Source organism: Dermacentor albipictus, chromosome 2 (assembly GCF_038994185.2).
Source record: "Dermacentor albipictus isolate Rhodes 1998 colony chromosome 2, USDA_Dalb.pri_finalv2, whole genome shotgun sequence".
In the NCBI taxonomy this organism is placed as follows: domain Eukaryota; kingdom Metazoa; phylum Arthropoda; class Arachnida; order Ixodida; family Ixodidae; genus Dermacentor; species Dermacentor albipictus.
Genome location: NC_091822.1, coordinates 16,803,940 through 16,828,930, shown reverse-complemented (window position 1 = coordinate 16,828,930; position 24,991 = coordinate 16,803,940). Strand labels below are relative to the sequence as shown.

At 45.6% G+C, this 24,991-nt stretch overlaps 1 protein-coding gene across 1 annotated transcript in view; it reads right to left on the bottom strand.

Annotated features, from left to right (window-relative positions):
- The window catches only part of LOC139055666 (neprilysin-1-like), a 448,216-nt gene that overhangs the window by 322,339 nt on the left and 100,886 nt on the right, over positions 1-24,991 (bottom strand). Inside the window, exons 6-7 of the mRNA XM_070533195.1 lie at positions 13,098-13,265; positions 5,406-5,489 (exon numbers count right to left, since the gene is read on the bottom strand). Coding sequence (XP_070389296.1) covers positions 5,406-5,489; positions 13,098-13,265 — 252 coding nt within the window. The remainder of the gene's footprint in view (positions 1-5,405; positions 5,490-13,097; positions 13,266-24,991) is intronic.

Below are 24,991 nucleotides of genomic sequence, written 5' to 3'. Positions count from 1 at the left end.
TGCAAATAAAAGAAAATTGCAATTTTTTTCGCAACCTAGCCAAGCTGGAAATAAAGCCCACATCCTATAGTATACGTTAGTGAATACTGGAAGGTGGTCACTCCCCGTGCTAACTATTCCATGGGTACACTATCGTATATTTTGCCTAAGCTTCTTAATAATCTGAATAAATGTGAAATTGATTTAGGTCGTACTACAGTTCGCGAACTGCGCCACGTGATATGTTATGGCTTTGAACAATTTTAATATTGATTTCCTTGTAATACTACAAATCGAATCAATTTTGCGTTTGTCGTATGTTATATTCCTGTATGTTTCATGTATGCTCCCATACTGCCCTTTTAGAGGGGACCGTGGGCTCTAGTCAAGCTGTTCAGCAGCTTTTACCCACGCCCCCTGTGTTGGGCTGCTGAGCACGAGTTCGCGGGATCAAATCCCGGCCACGGCGGCCGCATTTCGATGGGGGCGAAATGCGAAAACACCCGTGTGCTTAGATTTAGGTGCACGTTAAAGAACCCCAGGTGGTCAAAATTTCCGGAGTCCTCCACTACGGCGTGCCTCATAATCAGAAAGTGGTTTTGGCACGTAAAACCCCAAATAAAAAAAAAACCCACGCCCCCTCCGTCCTTTTGATGGAAATAAAGCTTATTATTATTATTATTATTATTATATTATCATCATCATTATTTATTATTATTATTATTATTATTATTATTATTATTATTATTATTATTATTATTATTATTATTATTATTATTATTGAAGGTGCATTAATATGCCGAACAAAACTGCGTTTTCTTCTGAATAGCAGCAGGCTGCACCGTTCCAAAAAAAAAAAAAGATGGCTGCCGCCGATTGCTCAGGCATTTGCTACTTGCACCTGCAGGAGAGCATGGTTTTATTTGCGCGTAACAAAAATTTCTGCGTGACCGGGTAACGTTTTTGAGCACTCTCCGTACGTTTGCGACCTCGTTCTGACAACTCTTCTTTGCTCAGGATCCTTTCTAGTGTCATTCTTAAGCTTCCGTTGCACGCCACCGCAATTTTCGACCAGCCACCACAAGCTAAGTAAGGGAAAGCGGACCAACTGCAGACGCCGGCACCACCCTCTTCATACGGTTATCGATATTCAGTGCACTCGCTCGGCCCCATTGAATCCCTCTCCACTTGAGCGTGTTCTTCGCCTCTTGTCAGACAATCAGATAAGACAAACCGCTCAGTACAGGCAATGCTATTCGTCCTTCAAGCAAACAAATGAGACTTCCTATAAAGGAGGACCGCGGTTGATTGGTCCTTTAAGACAACCCTGTGGGTGACCGCCCGATGCTTGCGTCGGTGGTTACGCAAATTTGACGTCAGGATATTGGAATAAAAACATATTGGAATAGTTTTACGTTATAAGGCCATAGGCATCCGCAAGTGCTTAGAAGCAAAGGCTCTTAAAGAGGCTTAGATTATCATCGGGAGTGTGCCAAAATTTAGTGGCCGCTGTTTGCAATGTGTGCATAAATTCTAGTTTTATAGTAACCTGTATGTTTACAGATGATGCGCCTACTTTCTCGCTGTATTGTAACAGGCATTTTGTGGAGATTTATTGCTTATTCATGCTCCTACTGGCAACCAGGCTTTTGGTCAAAACACCATCGCTATAAATGCATCTTTGCATATATGTTTGTGTGGACAATTCAGGCAGAGTTTGGGTGGATGTGTACCGTCTGCATGCGTTTTGTGTGTTAAGATTACTGTGCGTAGGAGTGTGCCCGTTTAAGTGACATGTGTTGCCATATTCTTATTTCTGTTGTCTCGTGCTTTAGGATGAAAAAAAAAACAGTTTTTTTGGTGACATCGATCGGCTGGTACACTAACTACTGCGTGATGTGGTTCTTGGATGTAAGCCTCTCCGACGCACTGTAATCAAGAATGTATCAGAAATGCGGTGGTTCTATGCATAAAGAAAATTATCAAGCATGCATCAGAAAAACACATCGCGATGTAACCACAATTTTTCGTAGTTTTGACGGCAATTTTATAAGCTATTACTAACACTCCCAGCAAACTATTTGTAATGGTACTAAGGTATTTAATGCAATGAATATTTTTAGTGAGGGAATCGCATTGGTTTTTACTTGCAAATCCTGTCCGCCTGGGCAGATAATTCATTTGTAATAAATAAATTTTGGTATACTTTGTGGCCTTTTTTAATTTCTTCATTCATGTGCTCCAAAGGCCCGTTTGCAGGCATTACATAAGAGGGGGGTGAAAAAATTTAGCAATGAATCAACATTATACATGGCACCGCAAGCAAGTAGCAGGAACTCTTTACAAGCTACGAGATACAAAATTACGAATTCAGGATTGAAATATACAGATGCAAGATTAAAATACAAGATTAAAATAGAGGTCGTCGAAACGCTATTATGTATCAGTATGCATCCATCATTCAACTTCATTGACAAAAGCATCGTGTTTGTTCTCGGAAGTGATTACAGCTGGCAGTTTGTACCACTGGTAGATGGCAAGGAATAGTGGTGACTGATGTATAATTTCAGTACGAGCGAAAATTGGCTGTACTTTGAAAGGGTGATCTAATCGGAGAAAAGCACTAAGGGCTGGTTTGATATGGGCTTCTGTGAATGCCAAGGGATCGTGATATAGTAGGTGAAAGTGAAACAGCAATGTAACAAGTCTTTTTTTCTAGCATGCGTAAATTTAGAGATAATTTATTGTCAGTTACGCTGTAGTTGGTTGGTATCAACTTTATTTATAGTCCTGCAGAGCTTTCGTCGACGGGGCCTTAGGTCTCCCACGTGGGGACGTCGAGGCTAGAACGACAGAAAGCTGAGCTAGTTGGCAAGGATTCATTATGTCTTCTCTCAGAGTATACTCTCACCAGATCCTGCATGCACAAAATGAGCGCCAGTTCTAATGCCCACGTCTGGCGCCTATTAGAAGCAGGTTATCGTAGTGTAGCAGTGGCCACTGTGGCTGAGCGCCTAAAGAAGTCGGTTTCGAGGAGGACGGACGTGGTTACAGAAAGCAGTAAGAGTAAAAATAGAGTACTGGCTATTCCGTGCATTAATTCAGTGTCGCACAGGCTTAAAAAAGTTGCAAGTAGATATGATGTTAATGTTGCGTTCACTGCTCCTAATGAGCTAGGTAAGATAAGCGCTGCCGTACAGAGGAAAAAGGAGCAGGTAAAAGGCAAGAAAAGAACAGATATTTGTACAGTGAAGCACAATAAGAACAACGGTTTTACTGACTGTCGTATGGGTATGGTTTATAAAATTCCCCTTAGCTGTGGCCAGTTATACCTAGGACAAACGGGACGGTGTATTAATCAGAGGCTAATGGAACATAAAAGGTCGTTAAATGGTGGATCGCCTAGTAATCTTTCCCTACATTGCCAAGATTGTAACTGCACGCCAGGGTTAGATGAATGCGCGATATTGTACAGGCATTAGAATGAAGATACGCGTATTATGGTAGAGGAATGGCATATCTATAATGGTGTAAGTGTGTGCGTGAGTCAGCCTTCGATTAGTTACATAAGGAAGAGATTAAGTGCCTTAACAGTTATCTCTCACGTAGACCGGCACATGTACCCGACTGAAACGTGGCATTCCTGAGCTTGCGCAGGTGAGTTTTGTGTCTACTTTCTTTTTTCGCCTCAGTGCTCCCTTCAGTTGATAGTCGGCGTTCGTGTTGTCCACTTCTCTACTCTTGTGTCCAGTCTGCACGCCTCACCACTTTTTCGCATCATGACGTCGAGGTGTTGCCTCGCCGCAACCTCGCGGGCCTGCTGGGCGGCCCAGAGTTGGTCGCCGAGGCTGGCGCTGCGCAAGGCCCACCGCGGCGGAAGGGTTGCGGAGTTGGCACAGCACGGGTTTTTGTTACAGTCCCAGATCATGTGACGGAAAGTGGCTACATCAGTAACGCTGTAGTAACAGGAAAAATTTTTCATTGCAAATCTAGCAGCTTTATTCTGTGGAGATTCGAACCTGTTGCTATGGTATTCTTGCTACGGATTTCAAGTGTTAGCGGCCTATTCCAGTCGCGGTCAAACTAAAGTCATGTATGCCATGAGTTTGGTCGCTTACTTTGCGGAGTACAGGTGGTACCTGACAAAACCGAGGGCTTTGGACGAATTGCCACGTAACTAATCGATGTGCTGGTGCCACGTCAGGTGCGAAGAAATATGAACGCTAGATATGTTACTGTGGACACTTTTTCAATGGCCACGCTTTTGATATTGTAGAGGCAAGTCGTCGTACCATGGTCGTGGTAAATGTCATGGCTTTTGTTTTGGAGGCGTTTATCCCCATCTGCCATTCTTAGCACCACTTAGAGATTTCATCATGGTTTGACTAAAGAAACTCGGGATCATTAGAATTAGTAATATTTCTGTAAACAACACAGTCGTGAGCAAATAACCGGACAGTCGAAGTAAGGTTACTGCTTATGTCATTATTTAAATAAGGATCACAGGTGGCCCTAGCACCGATCCCAGAGGCACACCAAATTTTACAGGTATCAGTGCGGAGCAAGGTTCAGGATTATGAGCCACCTTATCAAAAAACTTTTGCGGATTCAATTATTATAGCACCTACTCTAATTAGGTTGTGTACACCGTCGTCAAGGTCAGCCGTCAGTTCAAATAACTATGATTCGAAGAACGTCCACAGAAGAAACCGTGCTCGTTCGGGGTAAAAAACTTGTGCCGATCTAAGTACTTCCTTACGGCAGATAAAATTGTGTGTTCAAGTATTTTATAGGGTATGCTTATTAATAGATGCGTGTGTAATTTGTGAAGGCAGAACAGTTTTAACACTAGCAATTTTCCGTGCATCAGGCACATAACCTGTCTCAATGTACTGCTGAAATAATGCAGTGAAAATTGGGGCTACTGTTGATTTAGTTAGTTAGTTGATTAGTTAGTTAGTTAGTTAGTTAGTTAGTTAGTTAGTTAGTTAGTTAGTTAGTTAGTTAGTTAGTTAGTTAGTTAGTTAGTTAGTTAGTTAGTTAGTTAGTATCATCAGGACCAGGACTTGAATGTTTTGGTGAACGGTTGATAGCTTGTTTTGTTCCTTCTTGCGTAACCAGAAAGTCGTCCATGGCGGCACTTATAGAAACAGTATGTGCACATGAGGGTGATTGGGATTTTGTCGGTAAACACTGAGCTAAAAATAGATTAAGCTCTGTGATGGTAAAAGAATGTGACCATTTTTCACTATATATTTAAGATTATGCGCAACGAACTTAATGTAAAGAAGTTATTGTAAAGTACACATTAGATAAATCTGCGCTAGTTTTAGGTTGTTACAGTTTACGCCTTTGGTGGAGGCTACAGTCGCAAGCGTCCAGCCATCACCACGCATGAGCTCATGGCCGTGTGATGGTAAACTCACGTTATCAGCAGACTGCAGTTCCTCCAGGGTGACAACTTCGAACTGAGCTGACTCCGGCAGCCAGCCCGATGTGCCATCCATACCCTGCAATATGCGGTGCCCACCTCGTTAGTATAGTGCTGCTGAGTGCCGAGACTACTGGTGAAGTCACCAGAATTGTATCCTCTTTAATTGCGTAAGAAGATTCACCAAACGTGCGAACTCCGCGTGCATCCTCGTCAAATATTATTATTTTAAAGTCAGAAAGGGCATTACAGCCTTTTTTACATGAAAGTGTTTCATGTTAGTTTTTTGCATCGACAAGGGACATATAACACACTTATGAATTTATCACGGGCAAGCCAGTGCCCTGAGACGCTTGGTGCGTTTCGAATACGCCACCTCGACAAGTTGAATCGCCCCAATCAATAGCGATTGTGCGTGTTCGCAGAAACTTTTCCACTTAGAAAAGTAGACATTGCTCTGAAATTTACGAGAATGGAGGCACACAAAGCATAATAAACGAATCCACAAGCATGAATCCATGTATTTCCCTTTGTTCGCATGGTGGCTCGACGATTGCAGCATCTGAGTTCCCTCTAGTGTATAGTAAGAAATTCTAAGGGCACGATGGCTTTGCGTCACACTTTTTACAACGTGTAGTCAGTTGGCCGTCGACCTATAGCATTGCTGTCGACTTTTTTGTGCTCTTGAAAACGCGCATTCGAGCATCTGCTGGTCTGATATCTGTAATGTTTTCGACATGAGAGTGGAATTTTTAAGCAATGCCACTTTGCAGGAAACGTATAGGCATCTATGTCCTTGATAGTGCAGTATGGTTTCCGCTTTCTCGCGGGGCAGCTCAACTTGCACAAACTCAAAAGCTTATTTGGCGCCGTGAACAACACTTTGAAACCTTGCCCTACCTTAAGATTACGAGATACTTTATGCAGGCAGGGGATCACAGCTACCGTCTTTTTGTCTCCTTTTTCTTTTTTCATTCTCTTATCTTCCGCTCTCTGTTCATCGCTAATGCATGATTCTGCCATCCGTCTGTGATGCAGGCTTTCGGCAACTGAGCCACATGCCTCGGATCACCCACCGCCTCCAAACGTGTCACTTGCATGTGAAGGCTTTCTTTCATGGAAAGATCGCATCACTTGCAGAGAGCACTCCACAAGAAAGAAAGCGCATTTCATATTACAAGCTTTTAGTGTGCAGAGTTGTTGGGCAGAGGCGACTTATTGGCTCTTTTCTCATTCGTCCAACACGCGTGATAATCTCGGGCAAGTCAGAGGTGAAAGTGAGTGGCCTAAAACGTGCTTTAAAAGAGGCCAAAATAGGTGAGACAATAGTCTTTAAAATGCCAGGAACATTCGAAACGGGTGCCGACAATAGGTCAATAAATACAGATATATCTAAAAAATGAAAAAAATCATCAACGTGTCGAAACATCTTTAAAACCTTAAGATCACCCAGCCACTCAAAAAGAGCCTTGTCACATCGAGCTAAAGGCAAACCACTTAAAACGATGGCATGCACGAGCGTATTCAAACAACCTACTTTCGCAGGTAAATTTTGTTGTCAAAAGCAACAAAGGTTGACATCAAATATAATGACAAAAGCTATAAAAACCACCCATGCTCCAACCACAGGCGTTTAAAAAAGTCACAGCACCGTGTTCGTCAACTGCAGCCTCGACGCAGGACAGCAGACCCATCTCGCAGATGTCCTCTGTTCTCACAGCGCTACATGTTGTTCTGCACGACAATGAATTACAAACATGCCTATACCGATCTGTATTGTACCGTTCTATTTTTGTTGTGTTGTGTTTTCTCCACTACTTTCAGTAATGGTTTGACCTTCATGGAGAGGGGAAGAGAAAGAAGTGCCCAGAGCTCACTGGTGCTCTGAGCTTCTCGCTGTTATGCATTTTTTTACGTTTTTGCCATTTTCGTGAGAATCATTTCATCAAGGATGAGTAAGAAGACGTTCCCACGACCACCTGAACAAGGTCAGTCGTCTGCTTCATCACTATTTTTGGACGACGTGCCTTTGGAAGCTCGGACCAGCTCGATTCCTCGGAGAGCTCAACGCCAGAAGCCATGGACTCTGACAGCGAGTACACCGTAGTCATGGGCCGCCATATGCAGAAGATGCGCCGTATGTTGACTGAAGCGACTTCATCGCATCAGAGTGAGCAAGAGTCCTTCATGGTTTCTTACGTGCTGCTCTCGACGTCACACAGCATGAACTCTCTCAGCAGACAGTTTCTAACCAAATATTTTGAAAGTGTGGCCCCTGGGCAAATTAACGAGAACAGAATCAACGCTAGCAAGAACATCCTGACAATAGATGTAAAAAATTTCGTAATGCTTGAGAAGTTAAAGACCATTCCACAGTTAAGCGCAATCCCCGTCCGCTCCTTTATTACTTACGGGAAGGAGACAACAACTGGAGTGATTTCCAACGTGGAGCTTGAAATCAAGCATGTGGACCTCAAGAGTCTTCTGGGGTAATCGGTGCGCATTCTTGAGATTCACCGGTTCGGGCACTCCCGATATATCAAGTTAACATTTGCTTCGACATTACCAGCGCCTGTCTTAAAGTGGGCTACGTTATACACCGAGTACGACCATTCGTTCCGAGGCCTATTCAGTGCCAGAAATGTCACAAGATAGGACACGTGAGCGCTGTTTGTAGAAGCAAAGCCACCAGCTCGCGTTGCGGCGGAGAGCATGATGCCACCGACTGTGGGGGCGTCCTCATTTAAATGTCCCACCTGTACTGGCTCTCACGAAGCGACTTCGAAGGAATGCACGAAGATGAAACAAGAGGTTCGTATTCTTCGAAAAATGGCCAGAGACCAATGTTCACGTAAAGAGGCTGCTCAATCTATTCGCCAAAGTGACCAACGCTCGCGACATCACAAAACCATTTCAGGAAAACTACCTAGCGCGGCACAGGTACCACGACCACCTCTGCCTGTGCGTGCATCGAAGATGGTAACGTAGCCTACTAATAATTCAAGGTCCACGAGAGCACGCGGCAAACATTCACCTCCACCGGCTGATACAGACACGGAATGGCCCTTCTTGCCCTCTAGGCCCACGGCGATGCCAGCAGGCACTAGCAGCCCTCTGCGCCATGAAGCCAAGAATTATAGGGCCAATGATACCGGTGACACTACGGGCAAGCAAGGAGATGAGCACAATGATAAGGAGAGTGTACAAAAAATGCTGAAGCACCTAGCAGAGTCAATGCGCGTGATTCTCGGTGGTCTCGAGACTCCGGCCGCCTAAAGTGCCCTGCAAGTGCTCGCCGTGCTAGAGCCGCTTATCGCAGGCCTTTATGTGCTTTAAAGGTTTCGTTTGGCGCTTCTGCTGTTCACGCAGGGGAGGCCCACACACCAGCTTTGTCCTGGTGCCTCTATCTTTAAATTCACTCGAATTGATGACTACAGGCTTCATGCGAAACCTGACTGTGGCTTCATGGATGACATTTGTGAATGTTTATCATCATAGTGCTGAGCTTGCTTTCATATTTGCGCATCTTTCTTGCTATGTCATCATCATCCCTCACCACATCTTTATGTACCCGTCCCCCTCCCCCTGTGCAGAGTAGCAGGCTAGAGCACCTTAGCTCAGGCCGACCTCTCTGTCTTCTTTCAATTCAATTATCTTTATCTTTTACCTTCATCACCATCAATATCATCAGCCTGGTTACGCCCACTGCAGGGCAAAGGCCTCTCCCATACTTCTCCAACAACCCCGGTCATGTACTAATTGTGGCCATGCCGTCCCTGCAAACTTCTTAATCTCAGCCGCCCACCTAGCCTTCCGCCGCCCCCTGCTACGCTTCCCTTGCCTTGGAATCCTGTTCTTAACCCGCAATGACCATTGGTTATCTTCCCTCCTCATTACATGTCCCACCAATGCCCATTTCTTTTTCTTGATTTCAACTAAAATGTCATTAACTCGCATTTGTTCCCTTACCCAATCTGCTATTTTCTTATCCCTTAACGTTACACCCATCATTCTTTCCATAGCTCGTATCGTCGTCCTAAATTTAAGTAGAGCCCTTTTCGTAAGCCTCCAGATTTGTGCACCCTACGTGAGTACTGGTAAGACACAGCTGTTTTACACCTTTCTCTTAAGGGATAATGGCAACCTGCTGTTCATGATCGGAGAATGCCTGCCAAATGCACCCTAGCCCTTTCTTATTAACGCGATAGCGTTAAGGAGCTGGTGTCGCAGAAAAGCCGGTGTCGTCGGCGTCGGTGTCGGCTTCAGCGGCGTCGGCAGTGAGCGATAAATCCCAGAAGGCACATCATAAATAAAAACATCTTGCAAGATGGGCTGGTGGGAATAGAACCAGGGTCTCCGGAGTGTGAGACGGAGACGCTACCACTCAGCCACGCGTTCGTTCCTTCAAAACGGGACAAACTCGCCTCTAGTGAATGCGGTGTAGCCTTAGAAACGTGCCATAGAAAGTTATACTGCGGTGTATATCGGTAATTATGACCATGTAACTTACATAAGTCGCAGTTTCACGAGTAGAGAAGTACGTTTCTGCTACATTTCTTCTGCGCTCTGCGCACACGCAGAGCCATCTCGCGGCGCTGCCCTGACACGTGGCACGCCACTCGCCCCATGATCGCGTCCACCTTCATGGTGCGTCGGGGCCCGGCTGTCTGCGCCGATCGCGACGTTTGGGTGGCGTAACGCGTTTGAGTAGGTGGTGCGAACGGGGTGCGATAACGCTATCGCGTTCCAGTCTTGAAGGCGAAGCTTAAGCGTCCTCCATTTTTTTTTCTGGTTATTTCAGTCGCATGATCCGGATCCGTGGTCACTACTTGTCCTAAGTAGATGTATTCCCTTACCACTTCCAGTGCCTCGCTACCTATCGTGAACTGCTGTTCTCTTCCCGAGACTGCTAAACATTACTTTAGTTTTCTGCAGATTAATTTTTAGACCCACCCTTCGGCTTTGCCTCTCCAGGTCAGTGAGCATGCATTGCAGTTGGTCCCCTGAGTTACTAAGCAACGCAATATCATCAGCGAATCGCAAGTTACTAAGGTATTCTCAATTAACTCTTTTCCCCAATTCTACCCAATCCAGGTCTCTGAATGCCACCTGTAAACATGCTGTGAATAGCATTGGAGAGATCGTATCTCCCTGCCTGACGCCTTTCTTTATTGAGATTTTGTTGCTTTTCTTATGGAGGACTACGATGGCTGTGGAGCCGCTATAGATATCTTTCAGTATTTTTACATACGGCTAGTCTACACCCTGATTCCGTAATGCCTCCATGACTGCTGAGCTTTCGATAGAATCAAACGCTTTCTCGTAACCAATGAAAGCTATATATAGGGGTTGGTTTTATTCCGCACATTTCTCTATCACCTGATTGATAGTGTGAATATGGTCTATTGTTCAGTAGTCATTACGGAATCCTACCTGGTCCTTTGCTTGACAGAAGTCTAAGGTGTTCCTGATTCTATTTGCGATTACCTTAGTAAATAGTTTGTAGGCAACGGACAGTAAGCTGATCGGTCTATAATTTTTCAAGTCTTTGGCGTCCCCTTTCTTATGGATTAGGATTATTTTAGCGTTTTTGCAAGATTCCGGTACGCTCGACGTTATGAGGCATTGCGTATACAGGGTGGCCAGTTTCTCGAGAACAATCGGCCCACCATCCTTCAACAAATCTGCTGTTACCTGATCCTCCCCAGCTGCCTTCCCCCTCTGCATATCTCCCAAGGCTTTCTTTACTTCTTCCGGCGTTACTTGTGGGATTTCAAATTCCTCTAGAATATTCTCTCTTCCATTATCGTCGTGGGTGCCGCTGTTGCTGTATAAATCTCCAGAGAACTTATCAGCCACTTGAACTATCTCATCCATATTAATAATGATAGCGCCGGCTTTCTCTCTTAACGCATACATCTGATTCTTGCCTATGCCTAGTTTCTTCACTGCTTTTAATATTCCTCCGTTCCTGAGAGCATGTTCAGTTCTATCCATATTTTACTTCCTTATGTCAGCAGTCTTAAGTTTATTGATTAACTTGGAAAGTTCTGCCAGTTCTATTCTAGCTGTAAGGTTAGAAGCTTTCATAGATTGGCGTTTCTTGATCAGAACTTTCGTCTCCTGCGAAAGCTTACTGGCATCCTGTCTAACGGAGTTACCGCCGACTTCTAATGCACACTCCTCAATGATGCCGATAAAATTATCGTTCATATTGTCAACACTAAGGTCCTCTTCTTGAGTTAAAGCCGAATACCTGTTCTGTAGCTTGATCTGGAATTCCTCTATTTTCCCTCTTATCGCTAACTCATTGATCCGCTTCTTATGCACCAGTTTCTTCCGTTCCCTCCTTAAGTCTAGGCTAATTGGAATTTTTACCATCCTATAGGCACTGCAGCGTACTTTGCCGAGCACGTCCATATCTTGTATGATGCCAGGACTAGCGCAGAGTATGATGTCTATTTCATTTCTAGTCTCGCCATTCGGGCTCCTCCGCGTCCACTTTTGGTAATCCCGCTTGCAGAAGAAAGTATTCATTATCCGCATATTACTCTGTTCTGAAAACTCTACTAATAAATTCTCCCCTGCTCTTCAAAGAGCCTATGCCATTTTCCTCCACTGACTTGTCTCCAGCCTGCTTTTTGCCTACCCTGGCTTTGAAGTTGCCCATTAGTATAGTGTATTTTGTTTTCACTTTATCCAGTCGATTCCACGTCTTTATAGATGCTTTGGACTTCCTGGTCATCATGACTGGATGTCGGGGCATAGACCTGTACGACCTTCAATTTGTACTTCTGATAAGGTTTCACAACAAGACCTGCCACCCTCTCGTTAAGGCTATAGAGTTCCTGTATGTTACCAGCTATGTCCTTATTAATCAGGAATCCGACTCCTACTTCTCGTCTCACCGCTAAGCGCCGGTAGCACAGGACGTGCCCGCTTTTTAGCACTCTATATGGTTGTTTTGTCCTCCTAACCTCCCTGAGTCATATTATATCCTATCTACCGCCCGCTAATTCCTCCAATGGCACTTCTAGACTCGCCTCACTAGATAACGTTCTAGCGTTAAACGTTGCCAGGTTCAGATTCCAATGGCGGCCTGTCCGGACCCAGCGATTCTTAGCACCTTCTGCTGCGTCACAGGTCTGACCACCGCCGTGGTTAGTTGCTTCGCAGCTGCTGGGGACTGAGGGCCGGGGTTTGATTGTTGTGTTCATATGGGAGGTTGTGGCCAAGTACTACACCACGGTGGCCAACCCTGCTCTGGTGAGGAAGTGCGTTACCGGTAAACAGGCCACGCTCCAGGCCTGTTTATGCAATTTTATCAACACGCGGATTGTTTTTAATCCGGTGGAAAATAGCGGGGCACCGGGATTCGAACGACGGTCCTCTTGCACGCGAGGCGGATGCTCTACCTCTGCGCCACCGCTGCACCACCGTAACAGTAACTAAATAAATAAATAAAAGAAAAAGAATGTGACGGCACATTTTCGGCACGTTAATGCGGAGATATATAACGAGGTGTGCGTGTCCTTCTGCACACATATTCAGTGACACTCAGCTTTCCTTAACATATCACTGCCATGAGAAATGCACTGAACGAATCTCGAACGCTTTGTGGGTTTTTTTATTGCACACGTAGGCGTCCCAACGAGTAGCCCGACTAATTGACAAAAGTAACTCTCACCTCGGCGAGCTGCTGCTCGAGGTCTACAATCTCCGCTGCGAGAGCAGCCGAATCATTGCGTTCGTTGATGAAGTTCAGCGCGTCGGTGACCAGCTGTCGGTAGCCGAGCAGATCGTACGACACGTCGAAGTACCGGTGCCGAGTCAGAGACAATTCCGGCTCGTCGATCTGCAGGCGGTCGAGATTAAGGAGCTTCAGCAACATGTATTTTGTTAACTTAAGCTGCGCTAGGGACGAGACACCGAGGTAGATGAAGACAGGAGGAATGCAGCCCTGTCTTCATCCAAAGTGCGAGTGGCGTCTCCGTAGGGTGTTCCTGGAGTTGTTGAAAGTGTACGTTACGTCGACCGTCATGATGTTTCAAGATAACTTTTTATTTACGAAAACGAGGTATATGTTACGATAACGAGGTATTAGATGAAGTGTTGCAGCGGTACTCACTGAAATCTTTTTAGCCGAATTAGATTACTTGTTATCGTGGGTGCTTACTGACGACCACATAGATCGTGTCTTTAGATACGTAAACGACTTTTTAATTCTGGTAAATATTAACTCGGACAATGACCTTGAAGAGGCAGCAAAACACATTCTTCAGTCTTTCAGATCCCCAGCCACCAAGTTGAATTTCACTTTTGTATTGCCCGAGAATACTTCTTTGCAGTTTTAGTCATAAGGCTGTTCTTTGCTGATAAGGATCCCCTATGTTGGGGGTATTCGCCTCGATCAAATAAGGCACTTCTGCCATGCGATTCATGTCACTTCAAGTTGGTCAAGAGGGATACTGAGATGTCATGCTTGAGGACATTTCTTGCCGAGTCATCTCTCCATAAGGTCTAAGCTACTTTTCCTCCAGGTAAAATGTCTCCGTAATGCAGGTTTTCCGCAGGCCCTATTCCAGGGCATAGCTGAGTTGCTATTGAGAACCATGTGTCATCATACCACCGCCATTGTGATTGAGTTAGGAGAAAAGAGGGAGAGGCGATAGTTTGAAGTAATACAATTTGTCCATAAGGTTTCGCATGGGATGAAGAGGTTGACCGGAAAGTTGAGTGCTGATATGATTTTTAGCGCCCTGCAAGGTGTCAAGTTTATGCGCACTTTCTAACGTAGATAAACCCAAGAGTGATGATTGTGGCATAAAACACATACGCATGTATGTACCATGTATAACAGAGGTGGGGTACGAGTTTCCGGTGACGTGTGGAATGTTCTATGTGGGGCGAAGCGGGAGATATATTAAGAATATTTTATTTAAGCACTGTAACTCATTAAAAGATGGCAGCGGAAAGCACATGCTAGTTCACTGTAGGTCATGTGCAAAAAAGTGCAAACCAATTTTTGACAAAACGAAGGTGTTAGGGTGACCAGAGGACAAAAGGACGCGTGAAATCTTGAAAGCTCCCTTAATAGCAATAGATGGCGCAGATGGGTCCGTCAGCGAACCGTCCGTGTGTTTTTCAAGAAAGAGTCAGGTTTTTTTCTGTATAAAGGACCTTGCTGAGGGAGTGCTACATGGTCATGCGGTTATGATCCGGCTTGGGAATGCGCGTAGTTCGAAGAGACAGCTTTGTGTGATTTCAGTAAACCATTTGTTAGGCTGCGTTGGTCCTGTCTTCATCTACCTCGGTGTATCGTCCTTAGCGCAGCTTAAGTTTACAAAAAAATGTCTTACCAATTAGCCAGCCAACACGCTCTCCTCAAGTTCAGCAACTTATCTTTGCTGAACCTTTGGCTACTCGCGGGAGTTGCTCGAAAATGTATAGTTCGTATAGCCTCTGAAGAATATTAAATATATATCACAACGTACTTCCGAAGTTCAGTGCATTTGTTAGCGGGAAAGATATCGACTGGATCGCAAGATGGCTTTGCGCCATTACGTAGTGCATTTGTCATGCCATGCTTGATGGCACGTAAACGGCCACTTGCTGGTGACAGTCATAGTAAGCTTGTTTTCCTATGTGATCCTGTTTAGCGTTCACGATGTGCTTTCTATTTTCCTGAAGGCAACAAAACGTAAAACGTTTCTTGTCATAGGAGAAAATTCGTGCGGCTCATAGTTTACAGGCACGAAACAATAAGTTGTCGAAAACGTGGGAAGTTTTGCCCGCACCAATGCTTTTTGAAGATGACTGATACTTTACCTATCCTTTAAACATAACAATATGAGAGTCCGGAAGCATAGCAATGAGATAGTTTAACGTTGTCACCGTAATTTGATGCTTACAATGGCCGTGAGTACCTGAATCGCAATGTCTCGAGAGGCAGGCCGCATAAAAACTAATTTATTCACTATTTCAAAACAATACACAACGCAACTAAGAAATGAAGAAAACGAGCTTTCAGGAAAATAATAGGGCCGGAGATTTAACTATTGGTTTTGATAGCACTCTAAAAGGCAAAAATTCTAAACCAACTCTGACTAGACCGTTCTATTCAAAAAGATAAATCCTTGAATAAGAGTAAGCGCGTGTAAAAGAATACCTGATCATAAACGAGCGCCATGTCCAGGAGACTGCTGTTGTAGGACATTCGCACCCAGTTATGCTATGCAATTTTCCCCAGAAGAAAATGCAAAGCAGTCACACGTATTCAGCACACTAGATGCGTGATAACATATGTTGCCATGGAACATTCATTCCATTTCGAGCTGCAATTCATCCACTGTACTTCTGCTGTTGAAGCACACTTACGAGTATGGCGACACACTGCCGCTTAGTTCTACCGGTCACAGTGACCCACTGCGAGACTACTTCGACGGCTGCGGCCTGTCGGCCTCGACATCAGCAGTTGATACGAGCGCTTTAGGACTGGCTAGGCTGCGAACACTGGGGCTAGTTTCGTGTCCCCGCAAGCAATGGCGCCGCAGCAGAAAATTGTGCATGACGCCGACCACCAAGAATGCTGCTTTCGTTGACTATTTTGTTACCGCTAAGAACGGGCTCCTATTCGAAGCAATTGTGTTAGACGTTTTATTTCAAGAAGTAGTATTCGCAACCTATATTGCGATAAATAAAATGGTAGCTTTTATTTCGAATTGCCTCATTGAAGTAATAATTGTTAAGGCAATTTTTGAGAATGCTTATGTGAATCTTCAAATAAGTACCTCAAGCAACACGAATGAAAGAAATAATTTGCTATTTTAGTTTATTAATGAGAATAAAGTGAAACTAAAATAAACAAAATAAACACGTTGTTCCTAGATTCTAACGTTTCTAAGTCGGATCACGCAAAAAAAGAACACGATACCATAGAATATTTGTTGGCGACAATATTAGCCTTGGTGATGCCTCTGCTCGGCAGGAAAGCAGAATCCTAGCAAATGGGAAAACAGGTACAGGACGCATTACGGCTTGCAGTAGACAGCTGGTTTGTTTTTTACTCCTCCCTTTAGGCTCACAAAGTACTGGTAAGCAACGGTCTGAGAGCAAACAAAAGCTTCCGTAACTTGAGCATTGCTTTCGATTACTTTCTCAGTGGAAGCAAGGTAGTCTCGTCTGCTCTCAACTGGCGCTGGAGCCTCCACCACACTGAACGCAAGACGTTTTGAAGACGTCTTGGCCCTGCCAAAATGAACTAAAACACCCACAACTACTTAGGACGGCTACAAGACGCCTTTTCGCGCACGTCTGAAAGACGTTCTACAAAGGGCGGCTAGGAGGCGTCTTGTTAAGATGTCTACTGCTTACATCTGGCTAAGAGGTCTTTAAAACGTCATCAGCAGACAGCTTGAGAATGTTTGGCGTAAACGTATGGAAGATGTCTCTGCTAATCTGTTTTTGGATATGTCAAAAAGAGACGTTTCGGTGCTTTTCTCGGCTTACATGGCTGTTACATATCATCCCAAAATGACTATACCTAGTATAAATATGTGTACTTCTTGGTACACTGTCATAGCGTCTACACGTACACGGTCGTCCACTTCCAATTTGAACACGGCTCTGGGCGGCCAGCGCTCCGCGCAGCGTCGCTCGTGGGGGCCTGGGTAACTAACGCGCAGGCGCTCTGGCACCCATAGGCGTGGCCTCAGCCGCGTCGTCTGCTACAGCACGCCAGCACCACCGGGTTGCGCTCGCCGTGCGGTGAAGCTCCCTTTCTCGTTGAGTTGTCAAAGCGCCCAGGGAACTAGTGCTTACTACACAGCTGCTGATAAGCCAAGCAGCTGCGCGCGTTACGTCTTGCAAAGATGGGAAAAACAGCTTTTGTTTCTCCCTTTTTATTGCAATCGACCACGTTATCAAAGGCTGCTGGGGGAAAAGCTTTGTAATGATTGGGGCCGAAGAGGTTACTCTGAAGCTACTGCCACTACTCAGCTCTAGTGTTCTAACTGATACGATCCCTTATTGCCCAACACCCACAATGAACTGGCGACGAGCGGGTGGTTTCATCCGCTGAAAGAGTGGCACCGCATGTGGTACTGCGAAATTTTTTAGGGAAGGCCGACACTGACTAAAAAATGTTTTTTTAGTTGTGAAGCCAGTTCCTGCGGCACAATATACGAGAGTTTACGTGCATCACTACACAGGCGAGAATGTTAGCTATTCGACCAGTGAAATAATCGGTTTCTGCAGCGATAGCTGTTAGGTGCTCGTACTTGGATTCCCCGTTGTAGTCGGCGCTGGCGTAGTTCGCGTAACCGGTGGGTGCATGATGTTCGCATGGTATACACCCGCCGTTGGGTGGTATCCATGGCGACCATCTTGGGGTAACCCAACAGCGGCTGGTGACCATGGCAGCCATCCCCATGGGGGTTGCCATTGCAACTACCATGCGCCCACTGCTGCATTGGGGTGGTTTCCGTCCTATGCACCCACCGAACAACCATGTCAAACCCCAAGCACACACCGGGAACCACCCTAATGCGCCGGTGAATGGGGCACGCACCTACCGAAGGCTGATAACCATGGCAACACCCCCATCACGGTTGCCGTAGTGGTGTTATGCACCCACCACGCACCGGTGGGTGCAGGGTGTGGTTGCCATGGTATGCACCCACCGAAGGGGGCTAATTATGGCAATCACCGGTACACCTACTGAAGGGTAGAAAGCATGGCTATCATCCAAATGGTGATTGCAATGGCAACCCTCACGCACCCACCGCGATCCACCCCCATGCATGGGGGGAGGGGGCGGTATGCACCCACTGAAAGGTGGTAACCATGACAACCATGCCTATAATGGTTGCCGTGGTGGTGTCGGACACGGATCATGCACCGCTGGGTGCACGGTGTGGTTACCGTGGTTTGCACCCACCAGAGAGCTGTAACCCACCGAAGGTTTGCAATTATACGGAGATTGGTTGCCCTTCAGATCCCGACTGCATGATTGGAGAGCAGCCTGGGTCGCATAAGCCTCACGGGTGGTTGTTGGAAAACAGCCCCCTGCCGTGACAGCCGTGTATCACTTAACCGCTGCACAGCAGCGCGATGAGTAGTGTGAGGACTCTCGACACCGTATGAATCTGCCCAGCGGGTTCCAAGAGAATCACCCAGGGAGGCAGGAAGCAGTGAATTTATCGGATGCGAGAGGGTGTTCGATGAGAGCTATACATGGGTACCACGGATGCCACAGGTTTCGAGTATAGTTGAAAGCTATCGCTGAATTTGGCGTTACACACCGGCACAGTCCCATGATATACTTTACTATTACTCTTAGGCACTATGTTGCAATTAGTTTTATCCGGTCGTCAGTAATCTCCTCATAAATTTTCTGAATCTCACAAACGCGATACGCCTTCTACCTGTGGCTCAAAAAAAAAAATTGGCTTTTCGACGAGTGACGGCCGCTGGAGTTTCTTTTTTTTGCCTGTAGCTTTTCGACAGCGCATATGTTTTTCCACAGTGTAGGCAAACTTTACTGCGCCACAGTGCCGCGCATAATCGTGTTTTCAAACTTCTAAAAAACTCATATGACGTTTACTCACGGCAAGCTGCAAGTCTGTAATGGCAACTGGGTGTCTAACAGTAGCAGTTGAATGGTTAATTGCCAGAAATAAGATAACCGGCTAACTGGTAAAATTATTCACCTGTTTTCGGATGCCCTCCCATTCTGGCGATAATGTGGTGCAATAGCTGCCTTCATATCTCAAGGAAATGCTATATTAAAAATAGTTGGTGCACTGAAACACGTTGCGGTGCCCTGAAGAGAGATTCATAGAATGCTAATATGAACACTAGCGCAGCCAAGCAAAAAACTAAGAAATAAATGAGAGTCAATGAAGAACATGGACATTTTTCGCTCGAAATGTGACGAAAAATGGGCAAACTGGACGCCAAAAAAAACAAGGAAATAAAAAGCTGTAAGAAATGAAAGGAACGTGGGTGATCCTTTTTCTCTATGCCTTGATAAGTTGTTGAAAACTAATCACTGAGCTATGCGACATTCTTAGTAGTGACTCACTTGTTTCTCGACATCGAAGGCTGTATGGCGTGCTAATTCAACGGTATGATCGCTATTTCCGTCCCTGATTGCTGCTTACACACCTCCAAGTGTGAATTTTGTATTGTTCTGCCTTCATGAAATGCTGTTTTACAGCTCCGCCCTATGTCGCAGTCACATTAAAAAAAGTGAAAGGCACAGCTGGCCAGCTTTTGACAATATTGCACCAGAATGAACCGGTCAGTATGCCATCACCTAAAGAAATCGCCATTTGTCAGGTACTGGGAAAAGTAACAAAAGGTGGAGCGAAGCACCCAAGCGAAGAGTAGGCGCATGCCTAAAAAGCTCAATCGAATGCGACATTGGCTACCTTTGTCATGAGTGCTATCCTATGCCGGTATGCAAGCATGCATTAAGTAACAAAAATTGAGTGCCTCCATTAGTTCATAGCTGGCGACAGAGTTACCTCATATATATAGTAAGTTATTTCTTCACAACTTTGTAAAGAATGCTACTCATTTTCACGTAAACCCTACCTTCAATTTGTCTGTGCTGTGCTCGGGGGCCACAAGGTTACAAGGAAGCTGTCATTATTATGCTGCAAAATCATTTTGTTTATCGTTATTTTAATTCCCCTTACTTCACATAGATGCAGTTTCAGTCCTAAGTACCCTATTCATCTGAGAGTCATACAATTTAGATAACTTCCCAAAGCGCAACATGTCTTAAAAATTCATCAACGGATTTCATCGTTTCTACTGCCCCCTTACAAAACTAGGTGCTCAGCGTGCGCCACGCCCGGTGCTCGGTGATCAGGAACATTCAATGGTGACCTTCTCAATAGCTCTTGTCGTTTACAAAGTCCTAGAAATTGCATTAGTTCCAGGAGAACACACCTTTAGAGCTGTAATCATTACGTACAGCACAGTGAATAAAAAAGTAACAATTTTGAACAATTAGTCGTATAACCAAGGCCTCTATCTGTATATCTTGTGTTCGCTGAGCCCTAGCACAAAGTAAATGATGGCAGCGTCTGCGTGGCCATAACCGTCACATTTTATAAATCACCATAGGTTCGGTAAAATAACTTCATATTTTACACAAGGTGTCATATAAGGAAACCCACGCACATTCTTAACGAGGACTCCCGTTCTGAGTTAAGTGCCTCCGGCTATACATGGAGTGACATTTCATTTTTCTAGCTCTACGCTATCTCATGATGTTCTCATTTTTTAGCACTGTGCACGGGTGCATCATCTTGCTTGGGACGGGCTAGCGGTAGATGCTTACGCTCTGTTTTCGGGAAATTCGCCTACGGCAAACATGCAATCTAAATCTTGATAGTTATAAGCAATCATCAAGAAGTTGTTTCAGCAAACACTAATGGGCCTGAAAATAACGGTTCAATTTATTTTTTGTAGTGCTATATCTCGTAAATGATTAAAAACATAGCTACGCTTACCGCGTGTTGACGGGTGCCAGAGCCGTGCCGTATGGTCCCACCTCATGGTGAACATTGATTTGTCGGTTAAGACGACGCGTTTCCATCCATCAACTGACCAATCTGCGTGCTCTTCAGCAAACTGGAGGCGTTTTCCCTTGTTCTCTGATCGCAGGAGTGACTTACGCGCGGCAGTGCGACTCTTCAAACCTGCCTCATAAAGGAGGCGCTCAATAGTAGTAGATAAAACTCGTCTCCGACCAAGGTTTACTTGCAGCTCCCGGATATACGTGGCGCGCTTGTCTGCAGCAGCCGCCACGATCGCCATGTTTGCCTCTCCGGTTGTTACTCTTCGGCGAGGCTGCCGAGGAGCGTGTTGGATTCGTGCTTCATTTCCATAAGCCTGAATAATCCTATATAGATTAAATAAAGGACAATTTGACATCACAGCGATTGCGCCTTACGAATATACCCTCAAGCATAAATCTATGATGCGCCTTCTTTCCTCGTCCGAGACTCTCGGCATCTTTGTTCACTTGCGGTACGAGAAACAAATGAGGTCTCGTTGAACAGACAAAATCCTTGCTGTTGCGCAGCGATAAAACAAGACGGTAGCTTCATCCCCTATTAAGAACGGCCAGCTGCAGTGCAAGTTTTGCCGGCCAATTGCTACAGTGGCGGCAACTTTCCTGGAATTTCGCAGCAAACCTCTAGCCACGGCGTGGCTAAGTCGACAGTGTGTGAACAACAATACGTGCGTCCTCGACTCTCCATCGCTGGAGCCGCGTTTGACGAAGTCGCCATTGCGACTGAATGGGCTCGGCGGACCAACTATTGTTACAGAGCCCGCGGGAACGTCTACAGAGACCCCTTCCCACGCGCCGACCAAGACGCCAGACAATGGGCAGCCGGCGGCTGCGCTGCAGCTCGGGGAATAAATGCCCCTACGGTGCGGGTCGTCTCCCCTACGGTGCCTCGTCAACTCGCCTGCGGTGCCTCGTCGTCTCCCCTACGGTGCTTGGACGGCCGTTTCCGTCACCTGGGTATCCGGGGAGGACCGAGTGTTTATAAACCGCTGTTGTGTGGCTGTTCAGGACACTCTCTCTCAAGCAGTCATGTTAGACTGATGTACTTTCTCAAGCAGTCATGTTAGACTGATATACTGTAAATAAACCCATATTCCTCGTTCTCGATGAGAAGCAGTCCTTCCATTCATCAACGCCCTCAGCGTGGATAAGTTGGACAACGGCATGGGCCAGCTACCTTCTAATTCATGATCGACTCCAATCTTGGCAACGAATCACGAGCGATCGGATGAACCCCCAATCATAACAACTGGCTGACAGCGGTGAGATGGACTTTGCGACGTGGTGCTGTGTCTGCGGTGAGTGAGTGCTTGGTTCTTGATTTGACTCTCTAGGCTTCATTTTGTGGTTGTTCTGTTTAGAACAGTAGGGAAGCTAGATTGTTGAGTGTTAGCTAGGTTGTGTTTTCCTAGCTAGATTTAGCGAGCAGGATCAAGGCAGTAACGCAGCAATCATGGAGTTAAGGAGACTGCTGAGAGAGGAATTGTTGATTGTTGGTGAGGAACTGGGCCTAGATGTACGCAAAGAAATGCTAAAAGCGGAATTATTGGAGCTAATTTCCAAACAGGCCAGTGAGGAAGAAATTGAAATGGGATTGGAACTTCTAAATAAAAGAGAGAAACGGGAAAGAGAGAGAGAAGAACGGGACTGAGAGAGAGAGAGAGGAACGACATAAAGATCGCGAGTTAAGAAAATGCAATTTGAACTTGAAAGCAAATGTTTGGAGTTGTCTGAAGGAAGTGAAGGGGTCTGCGACGATCAAGGGAGGCATAATCATACCGCATGGACAAGCTATTAAAGTCATTTGAGGTCGGGATCGACATAGGCTTGTTCCTAAGCAATTTTGAAAGGACTTGCGAGAGGATGAACTTCGGCCCGAGTACATGGTCACAGCGGTTGCTATGTTGCCGTGTGAGGCGGCGGAAGTAATCGCCAGACTCAGTGCACAGGATGCATATGATTATGCGAACGTTAAGGCTAATCTCCTGAAGAAATACCGCCTTTCAGCCGAAGCTTTTCGGCAAAGGTTTAGAAGCACAGGCAAGAAAGATAGCGAGGGGTATCCGGAGTTTGCATACGGCTTAAAGGCCAACCTACTCGAGTGGCTGAAAAGCGCGCAAGCGTACGATAGGAGAGACATGATCATTGAATGCATGTGTCTAGAGCAGTTTTACAAAAGCATTCCCCAAGTGGTGAAACTGTGGGTGCAAGACAGAGGGAATGTAAACACTGTCGATAGGGCGGCTGAATTAGCCGAAGAGTACGCAACGCGTAGAAAGTAGAAATGACGGAAATAGGGATGGTCCAAATGGACCGCGGTAACCATTTCCGTTCAAAAAGGGTTCGCAGACTAGACGATCGGAGCCTGTAGAAGTGGAGGAAAAGCCCGCAGAAAAGAGCGAGGAGAAACTTAACGGAGAAACCGCACAAAAAGAACAGAAAAAAATTCGAATCTTCTAGACCAATTCCCTGTTATAAATGCCACAAACTGGGACATATAGCTGTAAACTGCGAGAAGCCCAGTGTAGTTTTTTCCTACATAGAGGAAAAAGACGAAACTATGGAACTTTTAAGCACATACCTTCACGACTTGCAAGTTAATGGCAAACCATGCCGAGTGCTAAGAGACAGTGCCGCCACGATAGACATTGCCCATCCGTCTTACGTGAAGGCAGATAGATGACTTCACCGAAGAAATAGCATGGACCAAACAAGTTGTAGAAGAACACAGCGTATGTCTGCCCATGGCCAAAGTCAAAATCAGTGGACCATTCGGGGAGCTAGAGACTGAGACTGCAGTTTCCAAATTTTTGTCACTGCAGTACCCTTACATCTTTTCGAATCATTCAAATCATTTACTGCGTGAAAAGGGCTTAAACTGAGAGAGGGCGTAGTACAGGCATTGACGCGAGGCCAAGCTCGTAAAATCGCGTCGCTTTTGGCCGAAAATGCACAAGCTACTCCAGCGGAAGTAGCAAAGGAGATAACTGCAATAACGGAATCCGAGCTAGGCTCGAGTGATGAAAAAACAGTTGAGGAAAGCCTGCCAGCTGACCAGCTCAATGAGAGCGTATCGCTAGGGGGTCAAAGTTCACCCTGCAGGAGGAGCCCGCTGATGCACTCGCAGGCGAGACAGGGTCATTATTGTCACCGGTCTCAAAGAACTCAGCTCTTACGTGTGGACAGAGAATCACTGGCAGCGGAGCAAAAGAATGATGACAGCTTAGCTAAATTACACCACAGCTAAAGAAGGCATTGCTAGGCGCAACGTAACGACACATGAGAAAGGAGGATTGTTGTATCGGCACTACAGAAATCGAAAGGGTAGGATTTTAGATCAGTTAGTCGTACCTACTAACTAAAGGGAGGACCTTTTGAGTCTCTGTCATGGAAATGGGTGGTCCGGCCACCTAGGCATAGACAAATCAAAGGAAAGATTGCTTATGGAATACTACTGGCCTGGTTGTTTCAAAGACGCAGAAAACTGTGTAAGATCATGCGACGCCTGCCAGCACTCGGGTAAACTAGGAGAGACATGGAAGGCTTCAATAAAGGTAGCGCCCTTAATAACGGAACCTTTCAGACGACTTCTGATAGACACGGTATGGCCTCTACCAAAAACAAAATCGGGTTACAGGTACTTGTTTACCATGCTGTGTCCGGCTACAAAGTTTCCAGAAACAATCCCCCTGAAAGAGCTAAGCTCCACCGAAATAGTAGATGCGCTTTTGACAGTGTTTGCACAAGTTGGGTTTCCAGCCGAAATTCAGGCGGATCAAGGGTCAGTATTCACCAGCGCACTGACTTCCACATTCTTGCAAAAGTGCGGGGTAAAGTTAATACATAGTTCCGTCTATCACCCTCAGTCAAACAGTGCATAGAGGTGGCATTCAGTGCTTAAGCGAGTTTTGCGTGCGCTCTGTTACGAGCACGAGGACTGGGAGAACTGTCTGCCGACAACTTTGTTTGCTTTGCGAACGGTTCCAATGAAG